Genomic DNA, 15,555 nt, shown 5'->3' with positions numbered 1-15,555 from the left:
ACAGAAAAGAAGCGGTACTAGCTTTATTGTGTATGCGGGTTATTGAATCATGTTATTACTTTGGATTAAAAAAGAAATATGTTTGCAATTAAAGTGCATTTAGAGATCAATGATTCATACGCAATTGCACGTCGACCATTTTGTTTTTCATACAATATTTGACAGATACATAATACTACAAGTGTAAATCGAAGATTCGTGAAAATTTTAAGGTTTGTGAAAAATCGTTTGGATACGGAGGTTCTAAACAACAAGTTACAGAATAAAGGTTCTCGTATAGTTTATATGAGTGCTAAAGAGAAAATTTTAATGAAGAAAAAATTCATAATAATAAACAAGCCTCCTTCAAGTTCGTCTTGATGACCAGTCTGTCCACCAAGTGTAATCTATACTGTAAACATACCTTTTCATTAAGAAACTGTAAATGGTTTGATAAATACACATAAATGTTACTTTGGTTTGTTTCTATGCATTTATGTATGGTATTAGTCTATAAAAAAATAATCATGTATTTCAATAAATAAAATACAAGGTAGCGTGGCCGAGCGGTCTAAGGCGCTGGTTTAAGGCACCAGTCTCTTCGGAGGCGTGGGTTCGAATCCCACCGCTGCCAAGATCTTTTTGAAAATTTTTAACTTTATATTATGTTTGTCATATTTTTTTTATGTAATGATTAAATTAGTTATTTATAACATATAAAAAAATACGGCACGATTTCCAAACGTATGCAAAATGTACTAAAACAGAATTTAGTAAAATTGTAATGAAATTTATTTTAAAATAATTTTTAGGATTTTTAATAGTTTTCATACAAAAGTTCATGAGAATTTTTAACCTGAAAAAATACGGTTTTATCGTGATTTTCTGTACAATTGACTGTATAGGAATTATTTCACATAAAAATCATGGTCGAAGAAAACATTTTTTAATACAATATATATTATCACAGAGTCTGAATCAGAAATTTTAGAAAATCCAAAAAGACGTAAGAACATTAAAAAGCAATATATTTGAGTCAAGGAATTCATTTTTTTGTTTCTTTTTATCATGCAAATAAAATGGATGAATAATAAACAGCAAAACTGCTTCTTAGGATCATCTACTTTAGCTTACTACATTATTATGTTATATGTATTTCGTTAAAAACTTATTTTGTTAAAAATTTAACATGGAAAAGTATTATCTTTTTCGGTATAACAAAATGTTCGAAAAATTCATGTTGTGGTTTATAATAGCGCCATCTTACAAAAATAATACAAACCATTCCTTTAAGTTAAAGATGATTATACTTATCTATGTATTAGTACTTATACCGCTCAATAGATGGCAGTAATCCCGAAAATTAGTTTTAAACAATTTTAATAGTATTATATTATTTATAGAAGCAGACCACAACAACGGTGGGATGATGACATAAAGGATGTGTCATGAGTGACCTGGAACAGGGTGACTCAAAACAGAACAGAATGAAAACGAATGGCTAATAGGCCTACAAAAAATAAATAATTCAGAAATTATAGGATATAATAGATTTTAACATTAATTATTAACCTCGAGAAATATTACTTTTTGAAAAAAACTGAAGAAGTTGTTATTATTATTACTGTTATTATTATATTAGTGACATACATTTTATGGATTCAGGATACTCGGGCGGACTTTATAATCACGTATTAGATAAAGATTATTTAAAATGTTTCCAAAAACCCTTTCTTCTTCTCTTTCATTCTATCACCCATAGCCGTATAGATCCAATGAACACACTAAACTTTTTTACCCTACATTGTTAACTAAACTGATAAATTGAATGAATAATCATTAAATATTCTAATTTTAATTTTTTTATAATGGCGTTTATGTCAAAATATTATAAATATTAAATTCATCTAATATTTTATAGTTTGAAAATGTATTCTGATTATTTATAATCAATAATTGAAATTAATTTACATTGACTGAATTTATTTGTGATGCCAAAAACTTTGATTTTACATCAACTTTATTATTTTGAAATTGTTTCTAACTGTCAATATATTCTAAATTTGGCATATAATTTTATAGTAATTTTTAACAATACTTACGCATTGATTTTAATGTAAAGGTTAAGTATTTATTTATGTAAACAAAATTTGTGCAGCGCATCTTCATTGAAACATGTTTCAAGTAACTTATTTACTTACCAACTGACCTGTTTTTCTGAAACTAATAATTCCAGTTAAAAAACAAACGTTTGTTTTTTAAACACACAGACAAAATGAGCGTGCGAGCGACAACGCATTCATAATTGATTACAATCGTTTAACACTAAGCGGTCATTGGACGATCTTTCAACCCGCGCAGATGTTGTCAACAATTTGTATTGAATTAATATCTAAATTAATATACTTAAAAATATATTCGTTGTTATTATGTTGCTTTAAATAAAATATAAGTTTAAATAGATATGAATATATAATAGGGGGACCGGAAAGTAATGTTTAAGTCGATATATTTTACAGAAAAACCGAGTGATTTTTATCGCTCTGGAATTGAAAATTTGTATATTAGACACAAAAGGTTGTTGATAATGAAGGTCAATATATTGTTGGTTAGAAATAAAAACTTGTTAAAAATGTAGTCGTGTGAAATTAACTTAAGAAAGCAACATTATACACCCCCCTCCCGTATATACATATATATATATTTAATATATAAAATTATCGTGTCACGATGTGCGTGATTGAACTCCTCCGAAACGACTCGACCGATTTTCATGAATCTTAGCGTGCATATCGGTCAGGGTGTAGAATCGGATAACATCTATTTTTTATCTCTCTAAATGTTAAGGGTGGTCCACCCCTACATTTTTTTATCTTTTAAACAAAATATTTTGGTTTTATTTTTGTATGATACAGCATACAAAAATACATACAACCCTGAATTTTCACCCCTCTACGATCAACCCTTATTTTTTATTTGTTAATTAAAAACTTTAATTTTTTGGCAAAACAACGTTTGTGGGATCAGATAGTATATATATACACAAGAAACTAAAGAACTAATCTATTAACGATAGTAAAGATACTGTTACATGCCCTCTACAAGGCATCATTCCTCCCAGGACCGGTTTACTGCATAGCATTGGATTGGTACTAAGGTAGCCGTATCCACCGTTTCCTCACAACTGTGACAACAGGTCCATCTAATTGGGGCCCCCGCCGCTTCAACCAGTGTTTGTAAATGAACAATGTACCTCGCCCGCTGTCACTTTAGACAAACAATTCTTCGAGACACGCGGGCACTTTGTTTATCATCAAATCTCATCATTTCTGATGATATCTCTCACCGAATCTACCAGCATAGCTCTCTAGATTACCTTTAACTATTTTTCCAATGGAACAATCTTCTCGCGAACGTAATGGTTTATTTTATTTTACTTTCTTCGGTATTGCTTTTATATTAGATTCCCAAATAGTTGGCAGCACCTATCTTCTCAGTGGATTAAATATTTTAATAGCCATGTAAAGTAAAGAGAGAAGAAAGATTGAATCATGTTACACAAATAGAGCGCACTGTCACACTGTGACAAATATAACACATCTATTATCCTAAGTCTACAGAACTAAAATGAACAAATACTACAAGTGGCCGGCAACAGTGACTGAAGTAGAGCGAAAGTTATTACTACGAAATTTCACTGTAACGCGCAGAAAAGATGAAAGCTGCCATCCTGGGACTTGACAACCTTGATCATGTCACCAGCTCGTGGTCAATCTGGACTGGTGAGATTGCAATTAATTGTCATAACCAAAATAAGTTATTCACTAATACCTCGCAACCAACCTGACAAGTCTAACGTGAGTTCATTCTCTTACATTTGATTTTTTCCAGGTGTTCAAGTTCATCGAACCTTCATAGCTTAAAGTTAGTCATTATATTATATGTGTAAAAGGTTGATATGGGTAATACAGTAAGTAAGTACACCAATACCTCGCTTTGCGTCGTTTCGTTTTGCGTTTTTTTTTCCAAGTTGCCTCACTGCTTAATTAGTACTAATTTTCACTGTGCGTCGTTAGATTTTCGAGGTTGCGTTGTTTTGGGTTCGAGTCTCTAAATTTTTTTAAAATTTTCTTTTTTTCCAAAAGATGGCAACATTTTTGTTTCTAATTGCGCCATGCCATCAAAACTCGGGGATTCCTTTTGTAAAAAATCATCTCTTTCTAACTAAAAATCAACGCAATTTTAATACAGTTTTATTTTCACTTTGTTTTGCTAATTTTGGAGTTCAGTTTCAATTAAGTAGCGTGTTGTAATGTAAAGTGTTCTGCTTTTTTTTTAAAAAAATATATATAAATACAGTGGCGTAGCTAGGGGGTGGCGAGCGCGGCGGCCGCACCAGGCACCACAAGCAGGGGGGGGGGGGGGCACCAAAGTTGAAAATAATTTTTTTAATTTTTTTTAATGATGAATAATGAAATGTTAAAAGAAAATGAAAACCATAATTTAAAGTAAATAACATAAAAAGAATATCGAATTTTACTATTATTGTTCTAAAAAGTTGTTAAATAATTTGAACATTAAAAAAAAGTAAAAGGTTACAAATTATAATATACACAGTGTTTAAGCCTTTCATTCACAAAATACATAGTGTTTTTTAAAAGGAAAATGACAAATAATAAATTATTACACTATTGCAAGATTATTTAATGATAAATAGATTAAATAATCTTGCAATAATGTCAATAGAACATGAACTAGTCGACACTATTGATTTTGAAAATGTGATTAATGACTTTGCAGGCCAAAAAGCGAGGAATGTTCGTTTTTAAATTTTCCCAATAAATTTTATTAAGATCTAATGTTATTTTATATATATTTATTATTAATTTGTACCAAAAAAAAATATTAACTACATTTTGTTCTGAATTTTGAAATTATTTAGACTCTTTAGGGGGGGGGGGGGGGGGGGGCATCAAGCCCCAATCTGCCCTAGGCCCCAAATACCATAGCTACGCCACTGTATAAATATTAACGTGTTGTTTCTGGTTACAAAAAAGGTATATATTTTTCCAATTTATTTATTGGCAGAGTTATATTATTTTTGTTTTGTGTACTTTGTTCGATTTTCTTTTTAAAGAACAGTATTTTCGTAACCCTGGAATCTATCTCCGATCTCTACATGGTTTGCTATAGAAAATCTTAATTCACTTTGCGGCGTTTCAATTTGCGTCCTGTTTTTTTGGAACGTAACCACGACGCAAAGTGAGGTATTGGTGTATATATATATAAACACCTAACTTGGAAGTATGTGGATTAAATTTGGAAAATGCATGCTCCTCGCATGGACTCCATGTGGCTTGTTCACACGTCAAAAAACCTTCTGATTTATTCGTTTAGTCAGATGGAAAAATTAAGAATAATTGTGTATACTTTATCACTTCAATAAATATATTCAATAAATTGAAACAAAACGTTGATAATTAATTGATCATTTTTGTAATGTTTTTCCTTCAAATTTATTTTAGTTTGGGACATACCGACACGGTTAAGTACATTTAGTATTGGATAAATATATAAAATATCACAACAGCTACAATACCCGGCGATGAAAATTGCACATCGACCTTTGGAAAGAGACAATCGGCTAGTTTCGGCTTCGTAAAGCGTTATCTCTGTCGCACGACTGACAAAACGTCTCATAGGTAGTGTAACTTGCTTTAAAATACGTAACAAATAATCATTGCATTAGATGCACCAGAATTATTAATTATTTATTACATTTATAACCCTTAATGTTTGAATTTATGATTATTTTTATTAGCGGCAATTCGTAATAATAATTAATTTTATTTGCGTTTTATTTCGAGTAATTGATATCGAAGACTGTTAAAATAAAAAAAGCAATTGTTAAATCGTTTTACAAATATAATTATTTGTTAAAACATCTATATAACGATTGATATGATAATAATTAATGGATTCTGTAAATAATGATTCTTCTTTCCGTTGAAAAGGACGCTGCTAGCTTTGCAGGCTGTTAAAGCTACGTCGAAATGGGTACGTAGAAACAAAATGGTTTGCGAACTCTATAGATAAAAAAACCAGTTTGCATCAGTTCACTGAAGACGTCAGCAAAAAGGTAAGTTAATGATATATACGAAGCGTGGACTACTCAGAAATAATTATTACGATTTTATAACGTTATTATCAAACATTTATTTTATTTTTTATCTATGGGTAATATTTATTATCTGTTCCTGACGTCTATACCAGCCATACTTTTCTTATTGACTTTTTTTGACAGATCATTTTGTCCAAATGAGATATGAAGTTTCCGCGGGTTCGAAAGAGCATAACAAAAATGGCGCTTAGTCTTAACCTGTTTTATAGACAGATTATTCAAAAGCTCCCTGGGTAATCTTAACTCGTGCATCCATATACTACTTCAATTTTATAATGGCTATCGTTTTGGAAACTTTTTTCTACTACCTAAAGGAAAGGAACTTTGTTTGCTTAAATAACTTTTTCATTTAGTTTATTTTACTTTCTTCTTTCATACATCTCAAGCACTCTTAGTTTTCTTCTGTATTTCCTCAAAATATCTTTCATTCCAAACATTCGTAATATTCCTTTCAAATATCGGCTTTCATATCTCCTCTTCATTCCCAAGGTATCGCAGCTATTTTTCTTTTATTATTAAAGTAGGTTACAACTGGGCTTATTTTCTAGTTTAATTTATTTCTCTTATAATTTTTCAATGAATTTTTATATATTAAAATCTAATTTCTTGTTTCCTTTACGATCGATAAGACTTTTTTTTAAAAACCAAAAAAAAATTAATTATCTATACTTTTGGCGGCCAGCCCGCCATCAGTTCATGACTTGCCCGAGTGGCCCCTAGGCTTAATAAGTCTGTGCAACCATGCACTAGATGGACCCTCAACAGTCAAGTTCCCTGGAATTCACTGGATACGGGCAGTCCAATATGACCTTATAGGCACGAACAAATCGGCCACGTTATAAGCTTAACTTGCTTGCTCAAGTCTCACGGCGCGCAAACGGCAAAAGCAGTTTTAAAACGCCGCGCTCTCGTGTGCGGACACGATATAGTTCCACACTCACCGGCGATTCAAAACCATGTCCAACTAAAATATCTTCAAAGAAAAGGTTCAAAACCACTCTCCGAAAATCGAGAGTTAAGTTAGGTCATCAATCAGTCAATACAATATCAAGTGACGAATCTGACATAGATTTTTTTTTAAATTTATCAGCTCGAGGATTTTGGATTCGCGAGCTCTGAGTCCAAAGAAGCTATAAAAGTCAGAAAGGCTAACAGCGTCCATCACCAATCGAACGTAGCCTAGATAGATACGAGCACAAAACCGGTGCTTGTGGCAAGTTTTGCCGGAGGCTTTAACAATGCAGTGTATGTCTATCGCCTGACAAGATGATGATAAAAACTGCTTGCGATGGCCAGTATTTCTAAATATAAAACCTATTTCAAGAAAAACGTGAACTAAAACCTCTATTACACAGATTAAAAATACAGTAGTTTATCTTTTTAGAACGCTAGCTCAACGGAAGTGCAAACGGCTAACTTCGATCTAATTAGGTACATCGTCATTCTCATTAAATAAAACTATAAACCTTAGTCTTCCGTGCTTCTTTCTTTTATGGTGTTTGATTTTAAAAGTTTATTGAAAAAGCCAGTAAAAGGACATGAAATTAAAAAAAAAACCTGGTCTTTTCGTTATACTTTATAATATCTATGCCGTCCGGCGACATCACAGTGGTGTCATGCGCAAAATAGTATAAATAGTTTCGCTGAGTTCTGTTGGTGTTTTGTTTAAGTAATAATAAGTTAGACATCAAAAAGTTTTTTGTTTATATAAGTGCTTGTGCCCTTTCATCATGGCAGACGAAATAGACGACACGATTATTATTGATGAATGCGCGGACGTCTTGTCTGGCGTTCTGGACGATATGGCCGATTCGGAAGAAGACATTGGAGATGAAAAAGGTGAAAGTGGAGCAAAATCGTCGGAAGATGGTGTAATATTTACAAGGCGAATTCGACGTTGCATCTTACAGACTGTTTTGCTTCATACCATACGAAAGAAAAATACTGAATACCAAAGAGAATGGAAATAAACAAATATATAAAACAAACAAATTTTGTATTTATTTACGTATGTATATTTTCGAAATTTCATGAAAATAAGACAACAAGGTTGAAAACGCATGAGAACTAGCGATGAGTTGATTAAAACTACAATTCACAATTTCCAAAAAATTCAAAAAATTCAAATGTCAAAAACGGTCGGCGACAAGCCAAGTAATCCGAATTAGTGCTGCCGGCGCCAAGCGAATAAATTTTTACGAAACTTGCGGACGGCAGTGTTAATATATATACTATTAATATCTATAATATGTATTTTTAATGTTTATGTCATCATGAACAACCCTTCTATGAACAAAGAGAGAATTTCATACTGCAATGACCTCATTTTGAAAAAAAAAATTTGAATTACACGATTTGACATAAACTTTTATGATCATATTTTATTTTTAACCGTTTTTTATTAGCTTTTGTAGTTGCCCTATTTCAACACAAAGTTGTTTTATCAGTTAAATGTAAAAATGAGTAGCTTCCAGTTTCAAATTCCAGTGTAAAATTTTCTAAAACTCATAGCATAATGTATTAAATAACTATTTTAAAGAAAAAAATAATTTAATTTCAAGGTCTATAAACATATTTGTAATATACAATTTTAGATTAAAATTTCTCAATTAAATATATTCTGAACTTCCAATTTCATTTTTTGGGTTTTAAATATATTTATTATCAATATCAATCTATAAGTTTTGTATATCTTATACTTTATGATTTGATTATTAAAAATAATTGCTATAATTATTAGAAGTTGTTAAAACTAATCCTTTTAATCGCGTTTAAATAAATATACGAAATAAAAAGGTTTGTTGCATCTGGGAGAATTCGCGCGACCTTTGCGCGGGCGACGGTCAGCAGTACCACACGAGACGCCATTAGAGAAAGACATCTATGTTATTTAACGTATTTTTAGTTATTTCTCTTGTAATTTTAAAAGAGTTAATTCTCGAAATAAATTCAAATTAATGTGTAATAATTATATAACATCAAATCAGTTTAATTTAATAATTTATCTTTTGTAATCTATGTAATGTGTAATATAAGTGTATGAAGAATGTGATACGATATTTTAAACTGTGTTGAAATAAGTGTAAAATAAAATGGATACGATGTGGTTATTGTGTTTATTGTTTTTACGTGTTAATTCGCATGTGATTGAAGCTCCGCATAATTTCACCAGGTGTGTTTACAAACATTATCATTGTTTTCTCATATTTCGTCCAACCATGTCTGATATAGACGCATTTACAAGATATTTAAATTAAAATTTGATCCTTAACCATTCAACGGCTTCTATGTTATTCTAGACGGTTAAATGCTATCAAACTAAACTAATATATTATTATTATTTCAAATATTACTAGAGAAGAATTTTAGATATTATTTCAAAGCTATACTTTTTCGGACAATGGCAATAATTAAAATTGTTTAGTTTGAAATACGTCCCGAAAAAGATAAATAAACATTATTACATATTTATCTTTAGACGTAGTAAATGATACATAAATCTTTCTAATTAATCTGAAAACAATAAGATATAATGTCTGGTTATTTTTATACCATCAAACAGTATTGTCTTTATTTCTACTTCGTGATATACAAGAATAGCAGTTGGACTATCACGGGATATCATATTTTATATGTTAAGTTATATGTTTTTGAGATATATATAATAAAATACTACGCGGGTAAGTTAGGCAGGTTAGTTTTAATGTATTTAATACACATATGGTTAATTTCTGATATTTGTTTATCTGTGCATATATTAGAGTCTGTGTTTGAGTCATGTTTGTACTATAATTAGATTTGACAATTTATGAGTTCATTTCCCGTGACGAAACGATTTAAATGCCTTTATTTTTATATATATTTAACTCGAATACATACGTATTAGAATCATAAATTGCTTCGTTTTGTTTTCACTGTATTTAATTGTCAAAATAAATAAACACTTCCTTTTGATGTATTTTAAATTTTTAATATTTTAATGTTATGTTAAAACAAGAAAGAAGTTCACGTGTTAAATATTGATTTAAAATATGTCCGCAATTGTTAGTTTGAATATTAAGAGGACTGGAAAGTAATGTCGCTTTCTTAAGTTAAATTCACACGATTACATTTTTAACGAGTTTTTATTTCTAATCAACAATATTTTCACCTTTGTTATCAACAACCTTTTGCCATCTAGTATACAAATTTTCAATGCCGGCGCGGTAACAAATCAATTGGTTTTTCTGTATATCGACAGAAACGATATTATATACATTTTGGTCCCCCTGATATATCATCTTCATCATCAAATGTGAGGAGAGAGTTACGAAAGTAACTAACATAAAACCACCATTATTACTCAATGAACGAGTATTTAAATAACTAGAATCCTTGGCAGTGATGTCGCCTGATTATTTTGATTTCATTTAGGCTATATCTGATAAAGTGTATATGTATAAATATGTATAAATCTATGCTACACTTTATTAAAAGATGTGTTGTAATGGAGTTTCTTCCTGCTTCTTCTCCACAGATATAACACACTGTACAGCAGAGTGAAGTAAAAAATATATTTAAAAAAAATAAGTTGACAAGAGTTCTGTTAAAAGTTTCAATGTTGAATACATAAATCTTTAGGTTTATTAACAATAATCTAGACTACACATAGTGTTTATTATCTATTTACTATTTTTTAAAGCCACGATAAAAAGTTTGATCATAGAAAATTCGACAGATGCGAGTAACGAATATAGTCCAACGGATTGGCAGATTAAAACATGCAGAACTTTCAGGCCGCTGGAGACTCGAGGTTCTAGATTAGTGATGAAGATTAATCGTAGCAAAGCACGTCAGACCTACTAAGTGGGTAGAGTATTTTTTTATGATCTTCGGAAAACACGATGCAGGGTGCTTCCAGCCGGGAATTTATCAAGGAGGCCTATGTCAAACACTTCAGCGATATACTGAGACATGCAATCATCGGTCGTGGATTCGATTCCCGGGGTACAATATATAATTCACACTTTATGAATTAAATATACACCTATCCCTCGATTTACACGGTAGATACGTTCCTGAGTAAAACGTGTAAATCAAAGATTAAAAATTTTCTAGTCAAAACCGTGTAAATCGAAAAGCTTGCAGAAAATGCCTGATTCTGCTATTTAACAGTTGTCATTTTTTTTTTCAATAATCTTGGATGCGCACAAAAATAAAAATAAAATGCATTGACAAGTTAAAATATTTAATATATTACGGAAAAACTGTTTTCTTTTATTTAATTACAATATACATTAAACAGAAGAACAAAAAAGAAATTACTCTCATTCTTTTCTTCGGAATCGAAGGTTCGAATTCATTTTCATCACTCGAAGTTATTTGTGCCGATTCGATGTTTGAAGCAGCAATATTTACATTATGAGAGATAGGTAATAAAATCGGTAATTAAAACAAAACAAAAAAACTTTTTTGGAAAACCGTGTAAAAGCGAAAACGTGTAAAACGAGTACCGTGTAAATCGGGGGATAGGTGTATAGGATTGTGACTTCACAAATAAATTTTCAGATGATGACGATCGTCAACTCTTCTGCCAAGTGTGGTGATGGTGTATCCCCCCTATAGATATCTTTGGGGGAGGCTTTAATGCCTTGTTGGACTAAGACTATGAATGTTTAAAAACAGCAAAGAAGATTGTAAAATTTTAAAATCATGTTCTTCAATACAGTATCCATTATTTTGGATTCATGTCAGCTGATAGAAGCATTTGATGTAATTGGAGTTAAGATGCTAGAGGATTAGGGATTTTGTGCAGGTTCTAAATAGAGCTCTTGGAAACAGGAGATTTTGAGAGGTAATAAGGAATGAAATCTCCCGTTTGTTCTGACTCCAATGTTTTTATATCCAATGTTTTGATAATTCTAATGGATTCAGGCGTTACCTTGCGGAAGTCCATCCGAAGTAAGAAAGGGACTAATATATAGCTACTTCCGCTATATAGCAGTAGTCGTGCAATAAAGTGCACCGCCCGCCAGCCCGCTGATAAATGCGCGTGCGGTAAACAATGCGAATTACACAACTACAACCGTTAAATTACTCGACACGTGTTTCACCCCTCCACGGAGCATCCTCAGGAGTAATGTAACACCGATTAGTGCCAAACAAAGAGTCGAACTGTTGCACTATATTACACGATTACTGCTGCATGGCGGAAGTAGCTATGTATTGGTCCTTTTCTTACTTTTATAAATCAGTCACAATTGTACATCGTCCTAGGAGAGGATAAGTCTGTGTAGTACAACGGCATCGACAACGCGAAAATTCTTCCCAAACTACTTTATTCAAAATACTTTATTGAACGACTGCTGCTGCATGACGGAAATAGGTATATATTGGTCCTTTTCTTACTTTTAATAATTCAATCACAATCGTTCGTTGTCCTAGCAGAGGAAAAGTCTGTGTAGTACAACGACATCGACAACGTGAAAATTCTTCCCGGACACCGTTACAGCATATCACGTGCTCCGCAGTATCGAGGTGGACGCGGTTTTGGTTTATCTCTTCACGGGGCAAGGGGGGTTCTCCGAGTACCTTCACCGGTTTAAGCTCAAGGAGGACCCCTCGTGCTTTTGTGAACCGGGCGTGGACAAGACCGTGGTCCACCTGGTAGCCCACTCTCCCGCATTCGGAGGACCTGGGGCCAGCTCCGTATGTCGGTTAGGCAGTAAGGTTAGCGAGGACTCTATGGCCTCGCTAATCAAAGACAAGGAAGCAAAACCAACGTTCCTAAAAATGTACAGAACGATTGCGGAAAACGTGATAAAAAGACACACGAGTTGAGCTAAAATTTAAAAAATTGTAAAAATAGGCAAGTAAATAAACAATACATATAAAAATGTAAACCTAGAATAGATCAAAAATGTGATATAGAATAAAAACTAAGAAATTGTAATAGTTAAGGTATGAGAAGAAAGAATGGTATCGAATAAAAGGAAAAATGTATATGAAATGGAAAGGAAAAAGAATTGTATCCAGGGTATTGAACCCAGGAGCTATGATCGCAAATCTCTGTCCTCTATCGCTAGGCTACCAGTGTTTATTTATTCCTTTGATTATTTGTTGAAAGTCATCGAGCCTTTACTTATAAGATTGTGATTATGTCAGGCGAAAGACGCCCCTTGCAAAGCGTGGGTCTTGCACCAGCGACATTTTGCGAACTTGATTACGTCATTGGTCTACCTAATGGAGGATCTTACCCACGCCTACCTGATAATGGTGGCGATTCTTTAAGTGGCAATATGCTCTTCACACGGCTTCGAGTGCCGGTCTGGCGTTGAAATCAGGGAGGAGACAATAGCCTCCCTGATAATTCCTCGCTTGTTGCAAGAAAATAGTTAAAAACGTTATACAAAAAAATAAAAATCCAAATATACAATAAGAAATGTGATAAAATAAAACTCAAATGTGATATATAATGTATTATAGAAAATAAGTAAAAATGTAAAATAAAAAAATGTAATAAGAAAAGAGGAAAGAATGATAGATGAACAGAGCAAAAGGGTAAGAAAGTAGAAATGTAGCATGAAAGATAGATAATAGACCGAAAGAGAAAGTAAAATATGAAAGAAGAGAGAGAAAATAAAAAAACATGTGAAAAATTAAATTGCAAATAAAGTCCCTGTCCCACCATAAATAGGGGTACGAGAGGCCCCCAATAGCGGGGGTCATAAAAAAAATATGCTCTTCACTGTCACTTCAGAAGAGCAATACTTTGAGAATCGTTTGCTCATCTTGGTTCCGTGGTTCTATGACTTTTTAGCATGGTTGACATTATAAATATATACATCAAACATTATTAAATTTCATCTAAAAGAGCAACTGTTGTTCTGGCCGACTTCTCAACAGATCAGCGTTCAGCCGGTGTTAGTTTACTGCTTATAATGTTAAAATAATCGACAATTCAAAAGGGCATGTAAATGCGTACTCGAATAAAGATATTTTGAATTTGGAATTGTATATGTTGCTCATAAAAATATTTACCACGTGACATACTCATATATGTATATATGTATATCTTAATGATTTTTAAATATATTAAAAGTATTAATCTGGCAATATTTGATATTATTTTAAACTTAATAATATTTTTCCAGTAAAAGAAAATTCTGAAACATTTTCCTTTTTTTGCGTAATTCTACAATTGAAATGCACGAAAAGGACAATAGAGAATATAAATACAGTGTAGCAATTAACTTCTATGTAATTAACAATAATAACGTAATTATAATTTAAATTATTGAAGCAATTTTCTGTAATTGTTTTCATCAGTTTTATTTATCTTGCCTGATGATGTAAAACTAATGAATAAGGTGGTATACGCGGCGTGATTTGGCCTTCCACTAGGTGAAATGGTGATATAATGAGGATCTTCAGAAGTCGCTGGATGTAGGCAGCTCAAGATCAGGCTACGTGATGATCTTTGAGTAGGACTTTGCTATTAGCACATCCATCTTTTTTATCTGACAGCTCGATTTATTTACTGTTACAAATAAAAATAATTTCACGTACGAATATATAAAATTTTTTATAATTAAGTACATATTAATCTTATATAGATATTACATAGTGTAATAATATTGCTACATAAAAAGCCGCCATATGTGAAAGTTCCCGCGGACGTCGTCACAACGCTCAACCGTTTGTTCGTCACGCCCACTCGTCTCGCTCACTCGCACGGCGTGCACTATACGCGCTCTTGCTTGCGCCTTGGCATGTAGCCAAGACGCAGCACGTGTGCGCCTGCGGCCGTTGGAGTCGGATTTGAACCAGGATTCGATGCGCAACCGCTCGTAGGCGCATTATTCATTTTCAATAAACGTTTTTCCACATCACAATAGTTTTAATTTAATTTTTTCCAGCCCGTGCATAGATAAAAACCACCTGTTCCTGGCGCCTGGGGTCCTGAGCGCTGGCGGTGCGAACCGCGCCTGTATCTCCAGATTCTATCCCGAGGGTCCGGCGCGAATGGTCGTCACGCTGCTGGCAGACAATGGCGAGTCCACCACAGCCGCACGAGATCTGCCTCCAGGTCATAACTCTTCACTAAAAATTTAACCAAAAATAATATACAGGATGATTTGTTTAAAGATTAAAGGTTTTAAAGGAGTGCATTTGTAACTTATTTCAGAAATATATATATAGTACCCGGCGATAAATATTGCACATTGACCTTTGGAAAGAGATGATCGGCTAATTTCGGCTTCTTATAGCATTATCTCTATCCCATTCTATCTATGTGACGTTTTGTCAGTCGCTATGTATATGTATTTATATATATATGTGTATATATATATATACACATATTGGAGATAGATATAAAAGCCTTAAAGCTTTTAGCTGACAAATGAGGTATACAT

The 15,555-nt window shown here is 32.5% G+C and overlaps 1 protein-coding gene and 1 non-coding gene across 2 annotated transcripts in view; both read left to right on the top strand.

The window, feature by feature from the left end:
- Positions 1–531: 531 nt before the first annotated feature.
- TRNAL-AAG (transfer RNA leucine (anticodon AAG)) lies at positions 532–613 on the top strand. Its single transcript has one exon. It is a non-coding gene; the product is annotated as a tRNA-Leu (tRNA).
- An 8,644-nt stretch (positions 614–9,257) lies between these two features.
- The window catches only part of LOC137921455 (murinoglobulin-2-like), a 56,019-nt gene continuing 49,721 nt past the window's right edge, over positions 9,258–15,555 (top strand). The window contains exons 1-2 of the mRNA XM_068764221.1: positions 9,258–9,332; positions 15,058–15,227. Of these exons, the coding sequence (XP_068620322.1) occupies positions 9,262–9,332; positions 15,058–15,227 (241 nt within the window). The 5' untranslated portion in view covers positions 9,258–9,261. The remainder of the gene's footprint in view (positions 9,333–15,057; positions 15,228–15,555) is intronic.

This window comes from Battus philenor, unplaced genomic scaffold, assembly GCF_028537555.1.
Source record: "Battus philenor isolate CCGP_79_NKW_IND1 unplaced genomic scaffold, ilBatPhil1.0.hap1 SCAF_19, whole genome shotgun sequence".
NCBI lineage: Eukaryota > Metazoa > Arthropoda > Insecta > Lepidoptera > Papilionidae > Battus > Battus philenor.
Note: the sequence above shows the minus strand (reverse complement) of the source record. Positions and strands in the feature narration are given on the sequence as shown.